Genomic DNA, 19,539 nt, shown 5'->3' with positions numbered 1-19,539 from the left:
AGTAGCATAATGCTTTCATTTTTCATTAACAGAGCTGGCCAATAATATTAACTGCCTATCATTCCTTTGAAAGGAAACCTTGTCTTCTCTTCACACCCTGGAATCCGCAGAGGTCGTCATTTGAATCAAGTTTTCATCATTTTCGTCAGAGATTGCCAAAATAATTGATAACAATGGCAAATATTAATAACTAGATAAAGAAAAAAGTAGTTACTGTATAATTCTTATCAACACCAACCCCCTACTGAGCAAGTACATGTTTTTAAATTTTCAATTACCCTTTTCCGTAAAAACTTTCCTTTTTTACTCTTTTCCTTTCCTTGATCTTTTTTGTTGACTTAACTTGTTCAGACAGATTCAGAACCTCCTGTAAAAACTGTCCCTTCTCTCCATACTTAGAATTCCTTTTCAGTTCCAGATCTTAAAAAAAATCATAAGATGCCCAATAATGAATTGCTAGTTTAAGGTTTACTTGTTATACTACATGTAGTACACATGTAACTGGTCAGAATTAAATTGTTTTATTTATACATGTACACCAGTACAGCTGCCTCCTGTCATCTGCCTATAAATAAGAAATGAATAAAATGGTCCTCGCCCTGCATCGTCTTCCGTCACATGTCGTGACATACATGTATCATAAAATTTTCTGCAATTTCAGCCCATTTATTGGACCTTTCACCAGAAAAGGGATTAATAGCTTTATACTTATCCAAAAAATCTATGTCATCTTTCATTGAAGACCTAAACATTTTCTTCCTTGTCGTTGACATGCTGTATCTCGATCGAAAAACTTTAAAGATAAAAAAATGTTTCTGATGATCATTGGTTGATAAATAAAGATGTTGTAAAACACTGTAACACTGTAAAAAAAAATTAAGAACTGACTATACTGCAAATACATGTAACCCATAGGTGATATAATCTCTCTCTCTCTCTCTCTCTCTCTCTCTCTCTCTCTCTCTCTCTCTCTCTCTCTCTCTCTCTCTCTCTCTCTCTGTAAATGATGATGCAAACCTATATTTAAAAACTGGGGTTTTTTTTCGTAAGAAATTGTTATTTAGTGTTTTGGTATGAAAAGAGACGATTGGTACTAGTTGAGCTGTACTGAACCGAATAAAAAATTATATTAGGGATACTCACCGTTATGTCCATACTCTTGCTAGGGTATGTGGGGGTGGGGCTGGTGTAGGATGTGAAAAATATTATCATTTATATTTATCATTGACAACGTAATGTGATTGCTTAATTACAATTATTATAATTTTTATTCAACGTGATGATACTGTTTCAATGGAAGTGATCAGGCTCAATGGACCAGTCTACTTATGAAAGTGAATGTGGCAGTTTGAGAACGAAGAATTTTGGAAAACAGACGATCTTTGGTTCGAATTATCGATCATTTCCAAATTGCTGACAGAGGACTGTGCTTGATTACATGTAACAGGTAAGAGTTGGCTGGATTAATAGGCCTATGGTAGATGAAGGAAATTCGGAAACAGTCATTTGTTTATCTCTGTCTGTTGATGCAGTGTTGCATGAACTGGTAGTGGATGGGTATAATAATGGTAATTTAAACAATAAAATGCTCACTATGGTGATTCATGTGGGTTATGAAGGTAGCGATCATTGCAGAAAAAAAATTGCATAACCTGCTAACGCGGGTTTTGTATTTTTCTGCAATGTCGCTACCTTCATATCCCAAATGAATCACCAAAGTGAGCATTTTATTGTTTTAATGAGGCCCGTGAACTCATCGACACTCTATATAGGGTGTCGATGAGTTTACAGGTTTCATATCTTGTATTACTACCTTATCAAAGGGATTTTGTTGTTTTATTGCAAATTAAATATTTGCGTCTATTTTGAACTGCCGGTCAATAGACTGCGATCTATTAGACCGCCGGTCAATAGACTTCGATCTATTGGACCGCCGGTCAATAGACTTCGATCTGTTGGACCGCCGATCAATAGACTGCGATCTATTGGACCGGCTACGTATTTCAGAACGCGGGTATGTTAATGTTACATCCTTTCGATAGTTCTCAGGGAATGTATATTCCTTTACATAGACGCTGTTTTTAGTACTTGGTGAAACCAAATTCAATGTTATCAAAATGGAGCATCAAATAATCAACAGTTTTAAAGCTTTATATAAGGTAAAAGACTACTTAAAATCTAATGGGTTGAAGACTCCCCCTTCGTTGTGTAAAGTAATATTAAATTGAGATGTTGTAATGCATGCAACAGGTTTTGTGCATGTAAAAGATGAAAAAAAAATCTGAGTATATTGCATAATGGCACGAAAACCATCTGCAATATGCAAATTGTAAACCCCGAAAACTAAAAAAGGAATTAGGTAATAAAACAATTATTTAATGCTTCAACAGTCAATAGACCAGAATTTTTTCTCTTGGTGCAGGGAACAGCTCAGTATGATCTATATATTGCCCTCGGCCGTTGGCCTCGGGCAATAGATCATACTGTGCTGTTCCCTGCACCTCGGGAAAAATATTCTGGTCTATTGACTGCTCAAGCATTAAATAATTGTATACTATATAGGGTGTCGATGAGTTTACAGGTCTCATATCTTGTACTTTATAGGGTGTCGATGAGTTTACAGGCTTCATATCTAGTACTTAATTGGGTGTTGATGAGTTCATGGGCCTTATATCTTTTATTTTATAGAGTGTCAATGAGTTCACGGGTCTAATATCTTGTACTATATAGAGTGTCAATGAGTTCACGGGCTTCATATCTTAAGTACTGTTCAGAGTGTCATGAAGTCATGGGCCTTATATCTAGATTAGAGTGTCGATGAAGTCAAATATATACGTGTGTTTGTGTATGTGTGTGTACTCATTACATATTACATCTGCAAAATATAAAATTTCATACACTTTTTTTTTATAAATTCTACAGTACACTACATATGAAGTGTTTTTCTCCAACTACTTAAAATATTATGGAATGTTTTGTTCATTCGAATAATAACATTAACGTAAGAAATAAGTTCTAATAACCATGATAACTGGCTGGTTTAGAAAGCAACACATTTCAAATAATGTATATAAGCTACTGTAAATACACCGGTCGTCATCTGGTCATGTAATTTGGTTACCGTACATTGTTTAAGTTCTTTGAAGTAGTGATAAAAAATACACAATACAATTAAGCAAATATAATTATTATTGTCAGCATCTCGGATTTTGAAAATCTTAATTAATACATACCCTGACACACGTTGTCATTCTGTGTTTACATATTGAATGCGCTTCGATGACTTGCTGACGAATTTCTTCTGACGAAACCAAACCTTGAATGAACTTTTCGTCTTCTCTTACTACAAACACTGCAACTGTATCTGCCAATAAGTTTTATTATACTTTCATGTTAAATACTGAAATCTGATTGGTTTATACGCAGTTGATAATCCGTTCTATTACCCTCAGCGTTACCAACACACTTGGCAACGAATAACACAACGAATTGTTACATGCGCATAATTTATGCGCGTACGGTTCGCCGTAGATTTCACGTGATTTCTGTGTAAAAGCAGTAATAATATCTCTTGAATTAAGACATTCAGTATAATAAAAAAATAGTGCCTGTTTGGGAGGGTAACAGTTGAAATTGACACCCCGAGGAAACCATTGTCAACCGACGCGAAACGGAGGATGACAATGGTTTCCTCGGGGTGTCAATTTCAACTGTTACCCTCCCAAACAGGCACTATTTATATAATGTCATCGCAATAACGTCTCGCTTAAGCTTTACAGATACGATGTTTATATCGAGAACGCGGCTGCTATTTCAAAGAGAAAGTACATTGAATGACGTATGCGATTTGTTTGTACTTGACTTCACGGGCTTCCGGTTGTTTCAGATCACGGGCTTATAGATTTTCCCATCTGTGATAGCCCAGCTGCCTTGCTGATGTCTTTCATGGAATTTGAAAAGGTTCTCTTTTATAGAGGGGCATTTATGAACCATTTTGATGTACTGTCTGGAAGCGACACTGCATCATTTGTGTATTTGTTGAAGAGGGGGGGGGGGGGGTGTGGTGGCGGATTCTTCAGTTTTCTCAATTAGTAACTTTGACATTTTCACTGGGCATGTATCGGTACCTGTTGCGTACATGCGTTTATCAACGTTCATTCATACATTTTGAAGACCTCCCTGGTGGTTTTTCTGTTGACTTTCGTGACTGATCATTGCATATTCACCATTTTGATCCGTATGAAATGTAAAAGAATTCAACTTCAGCTGGTGGTGAAATTCTTGGCCCCTAGAAAGGAAATGGATCGCCAGATTGAAATATACACTCCAACGAAATATGATTGGGTTACTAAGTGCATCTTTGAAGTAAGTTGATAATTTTTTTAGGTCACTTTTGTCAATGAGATGTTTGTGTTGAGTTGGTTTCGATGTGCCTTCCTTGACACGTTCTTTTAACATGCCATTCAAATTTCCATTGGATGTCAGACTTAAATTCCTTATCTTTTACAACATCAATATTTCTCATCATATCTGCAAGTTTTCGGTTGATTGCTCTTCTCAAATTTATCAGGGTATTTCTATGATAGAGTTCACCAGATTTCGCAGGTCTAGCCTCACAGTAGCTGCAGGACTGTAGCCCCCGGTCTGAAAAAATTCGGATGGACGACCTGGTCGTCCATCCGAATTTTTTCAGACCGGGAGCTACAGTCCTGCAGCTAGCCTCACAGTAGAATTGCTCCAAAATTTTATTTAATTCATTGGGTGATATTGTCTCAAAATCAATAACTTTGCCTCTTCTCTCTAGGCTCAAATCTGTATTGAAAAGAAATGTGTCACATACACGTATTAATTTTTCATTATTTATTTTGAATACTTAGTTAATGAAATACAATGATATTATCTGTTTTCAAATATATAGTTTAAATAGAATCATAGTTTGTATTTATGCCCCTATAAATTATGTAATCTTGTTTTGGATTATTATCTTTCCATTTTTTTTTTCTGTATGCATACATACAGACATACATATTCATTACACAACATTATTCCATCTTAAAAGTCTGCATGGTGTATTGGTGCACACTTTCCTTTTAAAATAGGAGAGAGGAACAGGTTCAACTCCTGTTGTTGACAGAAGATGTCGCCAATGGAATAATTGACTGTAATGACTATCTACATTGTTTGTCCAAAATTCTGTATTATTTACTTATGGAATTACACCAAAAAAATTATAAAGTTTTACCTTGAAATATTTTGCATTCCCATTTAGTGATTTTCTTTGTTGACTCTGTTTGGCGAGCACCAAAGTACTTGTTGATCTCTTCTTCTGTACTTTGTTTGAATCTGCTATGAGCTGATAGTGTTTCAGGTGGGGGGAGATCAGTTATTGAAGGCTTCGATAGGTTTTGTGAAATATCCTCTGTAATTTCACTGCATACAAGTTGCCCCCAAAACTCATCATCAATTGTATCAAACTCGTTGCCCATTATTGGAATTAAGAGAAAATCTGTTTCTAACTTAAAATTTCCCAACTCAGTCTCATCTGCCATTTTAGTGAAATATACAACCTTTATGCAGACGATGTGTGTGTATATTAGATATAAATGAGAAAAATACACAAAAATGAATAGTTATTTCTCAAATTTTATTAAAAAGCTCTTTTGCGTGTCTCTAAATACTTTGCACATTGCTAGATATAATTTTTGATGGATTATAAAAAGTAGTCCTAGGATGTGTATATTCATACGCGGATGTGATCGTTTCAAACTGTTTAGAACTAGATTGTGACATCAATATGCAAATTTCAGCCATGTAGGTATCTATACAGCTGTGAAGTACAATGAATTTTCTTAAGAAATAGAGGAAAGAATACTCCCTGAATGTAATTATAATATTGTTTAAGTGACATACGCTATATTACTGGGTACATTCTCATATGTGCAATCTTGGAAATATCAAATCAAAGTAAAAGGATTAAAAATTAAAGCTACGGATTTGCCTTCCTTTAAGGATGAGACCGTCTGCAATATCAAGAACCTCCAATGGAAGGATTTCTGGTTCTCGACTTGATTGTTTTCTTTCAAATGACGATGGTACTCAAAGCCTGTATAACGCGCTATTAGCCATACAGGGGGTACAATTTGATGGGGAAGATAACGATGTAAAATTTACTTATTCATGAGACAATAACTACATATATATATGGGTTAAGAAAAAGGGAAACATTTCCAGAATTATCAATTTAGAGAGAAATTAAAAAAAATACATGTGCATAAACTAGAGTAAAACGAATTCACGACCGGCTTTTAAATCATTTAAGCTGCTCTTCTTTCATCTAATAATGTGTTTGTTTACAAGCAATATAATTCACGAGATTTTAACAAGTTAGAGTACATAATGAAGACTACTGATACACCTACCTTACATGTTAATGAGCCTAATTGGTTTGGAAGTCTTCACATGCTTTTTATATGCAAATGCGCGGATCCAGAAATTTTTTCGGGGGGGGGGGGGGGGGTCCCGACGGTTATTCGAGTATGCAGGGGTCCAATTGTACAATGTAATTAAATTTAAAGAAATTTGAATTCTGCAAGGGGGGGGGGGGGGGTGGGGGGGGGGGTTAAGAAGCAAGGAGACAAAATGTTTAAAGAACAGCGATCTTTTTCAAGCAAGGTTGATGTTAGAAATTCACCATGATTAAGCTGTAATTCATATATTCGTGGAATCATAAAGCAACCGATTTTGACCCCGGGTGGGGGGTGAGGTGGGGTGAAACTGCCAATGATGACCAGGCGCTACTGTCCACAAATTCAATATACAATTTTATACTATAATTTCCTTTGTATTTGTTTGTGTTTTATCAGTATCAAAAACAGCCGGTTTATTCCGTGATCCTTTATAACAAGCACAAGTTTCGATTTGACATGTTGCTCACTGTACAGTACAACACACATGTTTATGTAGTTGGCATGTCAGTTATAACTCCTCGGCCATGTATGTACAAAACTAATCCAGACCTACTTCAAAGTACAAGCTAACAATAACGAGAGTTCCTCCTATCGGTAAATTCGAGTGAAAGTTTTATGGTCAGCCAAGTAGATAGAAGATGATATAAAACTGACTTCCCCCCTACATACACACCAGTCATAAAAGTCCGAAAAACGTGTACCCCAATCTCATAATGCAAACACCCTGACCATATTTTAAGAAGTATGTATGATAAATTGAAAATGAACAAGTTCCCCTAAAACCACGTGAACAACGAGACGGAAGTTTAGTCCCGGGATAACAGGAAAATGAAGAAGAGGGGATTACTTGGTCGATAAGCTTGTTTTAACATGGCATGAACTACATCTATAATGGCGATTTTACGAGGACTACTCGTCTTATTTGTGTTGTTCGGGGTAAGTCTTGGATTCTGTTCTAGTGTCGGTCTTGAATTTGGGTTTTATATTTCTTTGATTTCCTTGTCCAGTAGAATATTTTTACACGTCGCGCCCAATTGCTTCCTGTTTCAATCAGACCCGTAATCTTTAAAGTTTGTTTACGAAATGTCACCGGAACAAAACATGCAAATTCGAAACTTTACGATAATTTACACCGAAACAATTTTCAGTCGTTTATTTGCTGCCTTAAACACTGGGCGCTTCATTTTCTGTTAAGTGGGGGGAAAATTTTCTATTACAGCCATATCCAACACATTTGAGTCATCAGGAAATGTTCAGTTATATACATACACACATATATAGCTTGCATCATCATAATGTTGATTTTTTTTAAACTGTGGGTTTTGAAGCTATATACACGACATTAACTAATCTTCCTTTTCAATTGTTTGGACGAAATTAAGGACATTTTCAATGAATTACACATAAACATCTCTTATCGAGCATATGCAGACGAATTTCAAATGTAAACGTGCACCTGGCAATACAAACAATTAAACAAAGGTTTAAAAGCTATGTACAGCTTTAAGAGGAAGTAATTTGAAGATAATGTATGCATTGGTTGGCATGTCTTTTGCATAAAATTCAAATGATATATATTTTCAAGGTTGGTTTTTAAAAACCGCCCACAATTGACTGTGGTGTCACAATTTCTTTTGTGTTTCCCCAAAGCCCTACATTGTGTTTTTTTATTGATTCAAACTGGGTTTTTTTCGACATATGTTTATCTATGGAGAGAGAGAGAGAGAGAGAGAGAGAGAGAGAGAGAGAGAGAGAGAGAGAGAGAGAGAGAGAGACAGAGAGAGAGAGATAACTAAACAGATTATTTACAAAAACAGATAAATTACAAACACTATCTTAAGTCATCTACGTGTGCATCTCTAATACTGATGGTTCAAAATTGAAGACTTTTAAATCTTGGAAATTATAATAATCGAAATCAGAAATGGGGCGGGTACTTTCACTCAAGAAAAGCCATACATACATGCATATGTACACAACAACATTGTAGTCTTCAAATCTATCATAAAGCACTTCGGACTCTATTTGATTGGACCAATCCCAAACGTATTTGATCACCTCATAATTCTCAAAAATTGATTCCTTATGTTTATGTAATTATTATCAATTGTACGATTAAATATTAGAATAGTCATTGGTGAAATGTATCGGAGTATACATAACAAAATCGATTCGTAGTATTACATGTAAATAACACAGAAAGTTAAAACAATGGGAAATGATATGTACTTAGTATTCAAGATGAATTATTTAAAGTTAAATCGTATCTAACGGTATTAGTTAGTGACCGTGCTAGTAGAATTTATATTTTGAAAAGGCTGAACTCAAAACATGATACGATGCGAATTATAGAGGTATCGCATTCATGATTTTTGAAAATTTCGTGGAGTTTAAAACACGGAAACAATACAATTGAACAGTTGTTCCTCTTCATAATCATTTGATTATTCGATTATGATTTTTTTCAGCATCACTTGAATTAACAAACAGTGATTTTACATGTATATCCCAATTAAAGTTAAAACATAACTAGTTCTGATGCGCTTTACATGCAAACAATTTCACGACTAGAGAATCGTGATATAAAGATTTTCTGTTCAGTTCTTAAAATAAACGGTATATATTACAAATTCTGAAGGGGTTGGTTTTTCCGGACTATTTTTGCTTCTGTGATCTCTGGTTATGTACACGTTTTTGTCGTCACTGGGCATTCGTTGTCCTTCTCAGGATATGCATACTAAATCAATATACAATTATATACAGTGTATGTTATATTTTATCATTAAAAAACACGACTTTTTGGGGGCATTTGTCTCGCTGTATTCCATACCATGTCAACAGCATATACATTATAATGTTAAGTGTTGCTAGATTACTGTGATTTTATCATTATTTTTTACGCGTTGCGTTGTTTGAGTGATCTAAGAAATAAAATAAAAAACAGGCTAAAATCGTACTGGAAGAAACTTAATTGTCCGTGAATTAATCTTTTTTTTGGAAACCACAATACTTACATGTATTATAGTAATAAATTGTTCTACAGAGTATACCTCTAAACGTTTTGATAGTCAGAGCCAGATCTCTAATTTTACATAGTAACATTTGATACCCTTTGTATGTTATGAATTATTTGACATGATTGCGCAGTACTCAAAATACACTTTGACACATCCAACTTCCGGTCACTGCTGATCAAACTAATAACCAGGAAACTGGATACTAACCTTACATAATTCTTAAACTCGTATTCCGGTATGAAATTATATAATAGAACAAAAAATTTAACGCAGGCAATAAAACAATTGTTTTTTATCCTTGAAGTGATTCATTTTTATCAAATAAAATCAGCGGATGTACAGCCGGGTCTTGATAAAAAAAAAAGTTATCACATGAAAAGACGCGGACATAAAGAAGAAAAAGCTGAAAATTTATAAATGTCGTGTCTTTTATATATATATGTGTATGCCTATATTTAAAAAAAAAATGGTGATTTAGGTGTTGCCTTGCACCGCAAACATTATATAAGTATGCGGAGTAGATTCTGGTGATGAACATCTGAGCTATGCCAATGAGATATAGTATAATTTTAGTACACCAATGCTTCGTATTCTAAAACATTTTACCCCCTGCTAGATTGTAAGGAAATCATTGGTTAACAACAGTCACGTGGAGACCGTGTATATTCCATACACCGTCAGTGCCTTATGGGAAAAATGGCATTAATGTAATATGTTTAAAAGTACTGAATAATGACAAATTTAAGCTACGTTGACACTTCAATATATAATACGCCCTAATCTACCGTCAGATTGTTCATAGCAATGATACATAGTACTTTGATAATGTCCAAATTGGGAAGTAAGCAATTAGAGTAAGAGTGACAATTCAGCTTTGTATATGTCATATTTCTTGTAAGGAAAGGTGATATGACTAACTGATAACCTAAGTGGGATAAAAAATAATTACAATTTTGTCATGTGATTGAGTGACGTAAATGTTAACCCACGCTCTCTATCAAAGATACAAAGATACACAGCAATGTGTACAGTGGCTTCGAATAGCCAGACACCTGAATATAAATAGAACAGAGTTACTATCTATTTGTACTTTATGGGGAAAAACCCTTTTACTGTTTTTTTTATTGAAACATGTAAAAAAAATCAAAATGTTTTAAAATCATTAGTTCACTGCTAATTCGTTTAAAACAACAAACACTAGTGTACATATTTCGAGTTAACTAAAAGTTATTGTTGAGTTTTCAAATATCAAATTTAAACACAAGATTGATAAAAGTATATTTTGCTAGTTTAATACTTTTGGAAAATGCAATGATATTCCATTATGGCCATAGGATAGTTTAAAAAATGAATATTTACCTTGATATATTCACAGGTAAGCATTTGAAACATCAAATGTCTTAAAGTAGTTAGCAGGGGTGTTTTCACTGAAGTGTATTTTTGTCCATAGGCATAAGAATTATCTATTGTTTCGTTTACAAGTCAACAACTTTAATTACAAATACATACATGCACTTAAACAATAAAATTCTTTCTTAGGTGGTTCTTGCGGACATGAAGGTAGCAAGCATTGCAAAAAAAGATTCATTTTGTGATTGCTCCCTTCATAGTCTCATGAAAAGCTTGATGAAACAACACTCTATTGTTTAAATGAACAACCAAAGGAAACATTTATAAATCTCTCTGAATCCTTCTACAATTATCCATATGATATAAAGGGGCATCGTCACGATTTTTGATCAAAAATTATTTTAATGTTTACAATGCTTAAGTAAGGCATTTTTATTATGAAACTAAAATATGAGTGTCATTCGTAGAGTTATAAGCCAGTTACAGAGTTTACAATTCTTTACTATGTAAACAAAGCTTTTGTTTACAGTTTGGATGTTGAAGTGAAAAAACCCAATTTTAGACCGTAACAAATGTGTTAAATCTGTTTTTTTATGCCTAAAATGAATAACAAGATAGACAATCAGCTTGAAAGAGAATTTTTACTGGTATATTTAACCTATCTAAACAAAAACAGGGCACGAGCCTTGTTTACATAACAAAGAATCGATAGCTCTGTATCTTGCTTATAACTTAATGACTGACTCTCTCAAATTTCATTTGATCATTAGAAATGCATTCCCAAAGCATTGTAAATAATAATAACAGAAAAATGGATTTTGACCAAAATCGCGACCATATCCCTTTAAGGTCAGACGACATGTTCCTCAATTTTAGATAACTTTTTCCAGGAATTTGTTAATGGTTTACTACTACTTTGACAAGCTTTCTTGCAAAAAATTAGGGTACCTTACCAGGCATTTCTGCAAAATACTAGAGTATGCAATTTCCTATATAACCTTCTTGAAAATACAATTGAATTGCTGATATAAAAATAAATTCATATACAGCACAGTAAAATTCACTATAATGGAACTCTATCTCGGCCGGGTCGGGGCTTTGAACTGACGACCTCTAGAACCTATATGTTTCTGGCAGTGAGCGGCCACGGTTCTAACCACTCGGCCATCTAAACACATAACCACATTCAATTAAATTTTAATCATTTTTAAAATAATTATAAAATTAATATTTTTTATTGGAACTCTTTATTACGAGGAGATACAAAAAAGATTCTTGAGGAACGTGTCGTCTGACCTTAAAAAAAATACGTAGTTTATAGCTTTATTCGATCAGTTCGCAGAAGAAACAGCAAATTCTTCCTTGTATAGAAGTTCACACCTCACTATATATAGAAGGCTGGCATCAGTCAGCCATGTCTGTGCCCCTCAAGCAGCTAATGTTTCGAATATGTTAAGTACAATCCATGCTTACTTAGCCTTATATGTGTAAATGAGACACCTTTCAAAAATCTCAACATTATTTGTTTGTCAATCAATTATTTCAACATTGATTAGTAAAGCGTCTTAAAGCTATTTATAAAAGTCAAAGGAATGCATATATTATATGAACGCTATTAAATATGATATATCATGATTCAATTTTGTAAGTATGTAGCCGTATGCATTTAAGAATATTAATCTGATTTCTTTAAAAAAAAAAAAAGAGAACACACTGAAGTCTTGGTAAAAACACACCCATAGCCAAATATTTCCAAAGGCAGGGTCTATAATGGTTTTGAGTGTACTCTCATACAATAATATTTAAAATAAAGTTTAATGCATAACCTCATTTTCTTAAAACCATGGTTCAACTAAGTTTGATCTACAATATACTGTAAACAGGTAAATATTCGCTCCCATTATTTTCGCTTCTTTTGCTCTCGCTGTTACTAGCGAATTGAAGTCTGGGCTATTTATAAACAATTTCTAAAAAAAATCTTAATCAAAAAGAGTTTCCTTTCTCAGAATTCAAGACAAACCGAATTCGTTACAGAAGGGCGAAAAATACACGATGTAGCTAAAATAACCCTGTATACAATACATGAATGATGAATGTAAATAACTAAATGTGATTTTTTCACAGGAAAAAGCCCACATCAACAAGGAAGCAATTTACTGACTATGTAGACAGAGCTTTACAATGTTAAATGGTTCTTCAATGTATAGAGGCTTAGTTCAACAACAATGATTCATAACACTTAACTCTATCTCTCTAGCTACAACCCCCGTTATGCTAGTACATGTTTATCGTACTGTGAGAAAATGAGATACCGGGACTTCTCGGTCTTGTACATACATTGTATCCGGTGAATACAACAATGGTTTATAGACGCGGATATACTATGTTTTCAAAACCTAGACGATGACACAATGCTAGTATATCCGTGGATATACTTTGTTTAAAAAAATATCGCAGGCCAGTTGTAAGTTCGGTGGCTTGACGTATATGATTATTTGAGTGGTTTTTTGGTTGAAAATTACTCATTTTCCTGTTAGAAAGTTTTATTGATATGCATATATTCTAAAGGTTTGTTATCAGAGCACAAATAAATATTCAACAGGGACGAGGTTCGAATTAGTAATGGGGGGGGGGGGGGGGGGGAGGGGTGGATTCCATGCATTTGAAACGCAAACACAATAGAGTAAAAAAATCAAAAGAAATTCTCGAGAAATATTGCTTACAATATATATTAAAAGTAAATCCCCATGTAATTGGTAAACATGATTGCAATCGAAATTAAAAGACTCGAGAAGTTATATTGAATATCGTTTACAATGCATTGTTTTGGGGGGGTACCCATCTGTGTGTTATGCATGCTTATAATAAGAATTAAAACGAAAAATATCGAGAATGCTTATGATGTATAACTCTACTTGTTTTCAAAATAAATTCTTTGTGATAAAACATTTAAGATTGTCTTTTAAATGAATTGTGCGTATATAAATTTGATAAGATCTTTTTCTTTCAAAATCACTGGCGTGTGTAAAATGCTCCAAATTCATAATACGGACCTTCACGAGTAATGGTGTTACATGTAGTTTTAAGGGGATTTTACTTGAAAATGTTAATATGATCTTATGTCTATGTCAAATGTTTTTTTTCTTGTTATTTTTTATGGCATCTGGATACATGCCATTTTGTTTGAAAAGTATGCATACAAGAACAAGGACAATGTCTTTTTAATCACTCAGAACAGCTGTCGAACTGCTCAGCTACAGATTTATTTTGGAGATTTGAAAATCTGAAAACAAAATGAAGGGGGTTCATTGGTGTCCTCTTTACAACCATTTGTTGAGAAAAACTTGAAATTTTGCTCCTTTAAGTTGTAACTTTGCCTCCAAATAGGGTACCCTATTTTTTATCAATCGGCATGGGATCTTTTTTTAGAACAAGAAAAATCCAGTCAATACTTCAATAACTCCTGTGTCTATGGAGACATTGACGTTATATTTTCAAAGAAAAAAAAACAAATGTCAATTAAAAACAATCTGTTTTGTATTTGATATACATCTCTATATCTGTCCAATGTTTTTTTTAATTGGGATAGTTTAGTTCTATAACTGAAATTAAAGTAAATTCTTCTTATAGGTGGAATAGGGGTCCAAAAAAGAGATTATCTTAAATTAAAATAAGAATACATTATATTTCAATGCAAATATATCTGAAATGTACCTCCATAGACACAGACAAATATATCTTGTGGTTTTTAAGTCCCATTTTAAGAATAGGGTACCTTACTTCGAGACAAAGTTACAACTTAAGTAAGCAAGCTTAGACATTTTTCTCAACAAATGGTTGTATAGAGGACACCAATGAACCCTCTTCATATTTTTCAGATTTTTAATTTTCAAAATAAGTATGTAGCCCAGTTCGACTGCTCTGAGTGATTAAAAAGGGATTGTCCTGTTCTTGTATGCATACTTTTCAAACAAAATGACATGAAGGACTTCGTTTTAATTGCTTTTATATCGTTTGGCAACATTTTTGGCCAGTCTCGGGCAGAAACAAGACAGTCTAAGAAATGTATACATTCGTATCCTCAAATGTACAAGATGGCCGCTCATCCCTCTTAAGCAATTCTTATAAACGACAATACTCTATAATGTAATGAATTCTTTGAAAATGTCTAATTCTGTACGGAACAAATCAAGTACCAGAATACACCTACTCAAGCGCGGGCCAATTAAGCATCTCTACTGAAGTTTATTATAAATATCAACCTCAGTATATGTATGATTTCCTCGTTTTATGTACATGTAAGGTCATTTACTGAATACGCATGTGTTGTTTTCTGGTATATGCATTAGAAATTTTTATGATCATCAAAGAAACAATGTAAATAATATCAAAATTGAATTTCAGAACAGAAAAGCACAGCTATTTGTTGGGTTTAAAAAGGATACAAAAGAAACAGTGTATGCAATTCATCACTCTAACATGTTGACATGAAAAAAGTTATTGTATGGTTGTATTAGATTGGACGAACTCTTCCTTATTGAAAATGTAGGGAAACAGAAAAAAGCTTCCTGCTTTTAGATAATTTCTCCTCTATATTGATGTAGATCAAGTTTATTTGATTACATAGAAACTAAGGTATTTAGGGGGGAGGGGGTGGGGGGTAACTCTCTATTTGAAAAAATGAATTTTATTGGAGAGATATATTTCCATTGATGACGTGTCATCTGATGTGGTATTGCCCCATTCAGAAAAGATTCAGTTGAACATAGTTTACCCATGACCTCGCATTCCCCAAAATATGTCCAACATATTAGTTTATCCGCATATGTGAATAATAAATGGTCGACTGTTTATTAGTTCAAGTATTAAATTGATTAAGTTTATCTGTTTATCGGAAGAGATAGCATTCTGATGATTGAACATGGTTTCTATTTGAGATAAAGCTGAAATGCTGATATTTGATTATAAAGAAGGACATACTCACCGTAATTCTTTAAGGAGAAAATACAACACTGTATTTGTTTCAAAACTAATTTGACATTATAGATATATACTCATTGTAAATTCCAATACAGAAATTTAAAAGCTGACCAGCACGCAACTTAGCTTGCATTGAAAAAGTCACGAATCATTTTTTTTTTCATCATTTGAACTCTTTTTAGTATATTATGCATTATACTCCCTTTTTTCAATTTCAGAGTATTCCCAGCGGTAACACCCAAAACGCCACAGATGGTAAGATTACATATTACATTATATGATATATTTTACACTGTCATAAAAATAATTTACGTTGTCATAAAACATCTTTATCCAGCACACTGCTATACTAGTCGTACCCAACATCTTAAACTACTTCTATAGAATGAATAAAAAACTTGCAATATTACTCGAATCGTTCACATTTGTTTACATTATGTTGACTGAAGCTTATGTTGGATGGAAGAATGACTAGTACTGATAACGTTATAACTTTTTAAAATATAAATTCATTTACATTTACATTTGATGTTTTAATTGAAATTATTTTTGTCAAATGTTGATTTTGCAGCTATAATATGCAACACAATTTTAAGCATTGCTAATGATGATTAAAATCAAAATTCTAACAGCTGACTCAAAATGATGTTACTGTAAAATGATTAACTTTAAACATATATTTTAAACGTATCCTTGATAACTCTTTATATACCTCCTGTATACATGTTACAGAAACCACGGTGGCTGAAGACACCACAACAGAAGCTGTCATAAGCGTAACCACAGAAACCAGCACCGCAATGGAGGCCGACACCACCGAGTCATCCACAAATGTTACAGTTGCCATGGTTACCAATGCAACAACCACTGTAATGATGACGACAACAGCGGAAATGGAAACGGAACAGACTACCATGGAAACCACAACGATGTATATTCCAATGACGACACTCGCACCAATCATTTTAACCAACTGCACGGATAACGATACATGCACAGCTTCCAATTCAATATGTAACATAGCGATTGGAGTTTGTCAGTGCGAGGATAAATATGTGCTGGTGAACGATACTATTTGTCGAACAGGTAATTCACGTTTATTTACTAGACTGGTCAGCGTAGACAAGTGCATACTGCGATAACATATCTTACCGTTGTTTTTTTCGTTAGTATTGGTGGTAAGGAGACAGTTTTTCTGTTATTTCTAAGGGAAACAATAATTGAACATGGCCTTGATATGAGTTTAAATGTTCAGATTTTAGTTTCTTATTTTTATTGTTTTACTGCATTACTGAGTTATTTCCAAAGTGTAACCAAAATTTAATTGCGAGTTGTCAAGTTAATAACTAGGTAAATGTGTAAACGAAGGTCCATATTGTCATGATTTGGTTTTTTTCATCTGGCAAAAAATAGTTTGAATTGAATTTTTCATTCTATAAAGGTACATGAATTTCAAACAATTCTATAGAGATTGTTACACTTATATATTATAAAAATGATATATTTCATTCAGCAATCTACATTGTGAGATGTGTAGTTCACTGATAGGATACCTTCTTACATTTAAATTTTGGTTTGCTATCAGAAACATAGTTTTCAGCATTGTGTACGACAAAAATTGGAAATAAACACAAAGTTAAAAAAAGATGTTCGACCCCCCTTTTTTCAGTTAAGCTTACACACATTGTAGGTACTGTATACAGGGTTATTTTTGCCCCATGTTATTTTCGCCCTTCTACACTTGCAAACAGTTTCCCCCATCTTAAATTCGCTTGTGGTCTAAAGAAATAACTTGGAACACTAAAATTCGCCCAGTCTTAAATTCACCCACTGACAACGAGGGCGAATATTTCCCAGTATACAGTATTCCTAACAGTCAATCCGAAATGTTACTGTCAGTCGTCAACAAGACTCAGAGGCTACACTTACTTGATAAGTGAACAACGCTCGGGACGTGATTTTGTTTGCATATTTGAATATATATTAAATAACAGAAAGAACTAGAGCAAAGCTCGTTGCAAAGCAACGAGTGGGTCTTCCGTTAATGTCGGAAGTAAAGATGGAAGTTCCTGTAAGAAGCAGAGCTCTTAAACCAATAACAAGAGTAACTAAAATAAAAAGATGAAAAAAATCGAATTTTTCCTGGTACAACTTAACAAACCCGAATGATTTTAAGTACGATTTAACAAAAACCATTTTGATTTCATGAACGACTTAACAAAAAAATCCAAATGTGTTTAAGTACGACTTAACACTTATTTTTGGTACGAGTTAATTTTACTATAAACATTACGCTATTTTTTAAACCAAGGACGCGGAAACAAAATTTCCGGAAAAATCAATTTTTAAACCTCGATATCTCTCTAATGCATCGTCTGATTTTAAAACGGATTTCAGTGTTAAATAAAGCTTAATAAAAGCTGCTTTGTTCCTTTATAATAAATTTTAAATTATTGGTCAGAAAAGAGTTATCATAAAAAGTAGCCCTTGTACCCCCTAATTTGGGGGGCCAGCCCCTTTTTCTTGATATCAAATAAAAGGTCTCGCTAATATAAACATATTTTGTTCTACAAGTGTTCATGAATTGTAAACCGTTCTCGAGGAATATGTACAAATGTGTTTTAGGGGCCGACCCTTTAACCCCTTACCAGGGCCACTAACAACAACATTTTTGGTTTAATATTGTTCAAAACATTATTTTGAACAACTTTTGTTCTACATTGCCTTTTAAAATATTTCTCCTTTTTCAGATATTAATGATCATAGTTTTGAGTTCTGGCCCCTTGAAACCCCTAATTACGTAATATATGACTAAGGTATGGTACTGTATAGTTGAACAACTGTACAATGAACTTTTTTGCTTCTAAAATTAATAACAAAATATTGTTCAGTAAAGAGTTATTGTAAAAAGACATTAGAGCCCTTTTGGCCCCTAATTTGAGAGGCCAGCCCCTTTTTCTTGATCTCAAATTTAAGGTCTTGCAAATATAAACATATTTTGTTCAACAAGTGTTCACGAAATGTTAACTGTTCTTGAGATATCTGTACGAATGTGTTTTAGGGGCCGACCCTTTAACTCCTAAATGGGGTCATAAACAAAAACATTCAAGGTAGCATATTGACAAGAACACCATTTTAAGCAACTTTTGTTCTACATTGCTTTTAAAAATATTTCTCCTTTTTCAGATATTATTGATCAACGTTTTGAACTTCTGGCCCCTTGAAACCCCTAATTACGTAACATATGACTTAAGTATGATACTGTATAGATAAACAGCTGTACAATGAACATTTTTGGTTATATAATTAATAACAAATTATTGTTCAGTAAAGAGTTATTGTAAGAAGACTTTAGAGCCCCCTTGGCCCCTAATTTGAGGGGTCAGCCCCTTTTTCTTGATATCGAAGGAAAGCTCGTAAAAATTGAAACAACTTTTGCATTACATGTTTTAACAAATTATGTGCACATCGAAAGGTATTACAGAAAATGTGCAAAAATTTCGTGGAAAAATTTGGTGCTTATTTTCAGGTTCAGGCGAGCTTCGAGGCCTTGAACAATTTTCCTAATTGGAAGCATGGGGGTACATCTACAGACATTCATCTACAACCCCTGAAAATTTTAAGCTTCTATCTTGATTAGTTTTGGAGGAGATGCGTGGACAAAATGACCCTTAAAAATTTACAAAATCGTCTATATCTGAAACCAGAAGTGACGTCATCATGCA

General features: G+C 33.7%; 2 protein-coding genes across 6 annotated transcripts in view; one reads left to right on the top strand and one right to left on the bottom strand.

Annotated features, from left to right (window-relative positions):
- The window catches only part of LOC105332964 (serine-threonine kinase receptor-associated protein), a 182,838-nt gene that overhangs the window by 119,594 nt on the left and 43,705 nt on the right, over positions 1-19,539 (bottom strand). The window lies entirely within an intron of this gene.
- LOC105319642 (tyrosine-protein phosphatase 10D) overlaps positions 7,244-19,539 on the top strand; it is a 37,183-nt gene continuing 24,887 nt past the window's right edge. For all 5 annotated transcript variants that reach the window (XM_034476926.2, XM_034476923.2, XM_034476924.2 and 2 more), the window contains exons 1-3: positions 7,244-7,403; positions 16,033-16,069; positions 16,547-16,900. In XM_034476926.2, coding sequence (XP_034332817.2) covers positions 7,359-7,403; positions 16,033-16,069; positions 16,547-16,900 — 436 coding nt within the window. In that variant the 5' untranslated portion in view covers positions 7,244-7,358. The remainder of the gene's footprint in view (positions 7,404-16,032; positions 16,070-16,546; positions 16,901-19,539) is intronic.

Source organism: Magallana gigas, chromosome 9 (assembly GCF_963853765.1).
Source record: "Magallana gigas chromosome 9, xbMagGiga1.1, whole genome shotgun sequence".
NCBI lineage: Eukaryota > Metazoa > Mollusca > Bivalvia > Ostreida > Ostreidae > Magallana > Magallana gigas.
Note: the sequence above shows the minus strand (reverse complement) of the source record. Positions and strands in the feature narration are given on the sequence as shown.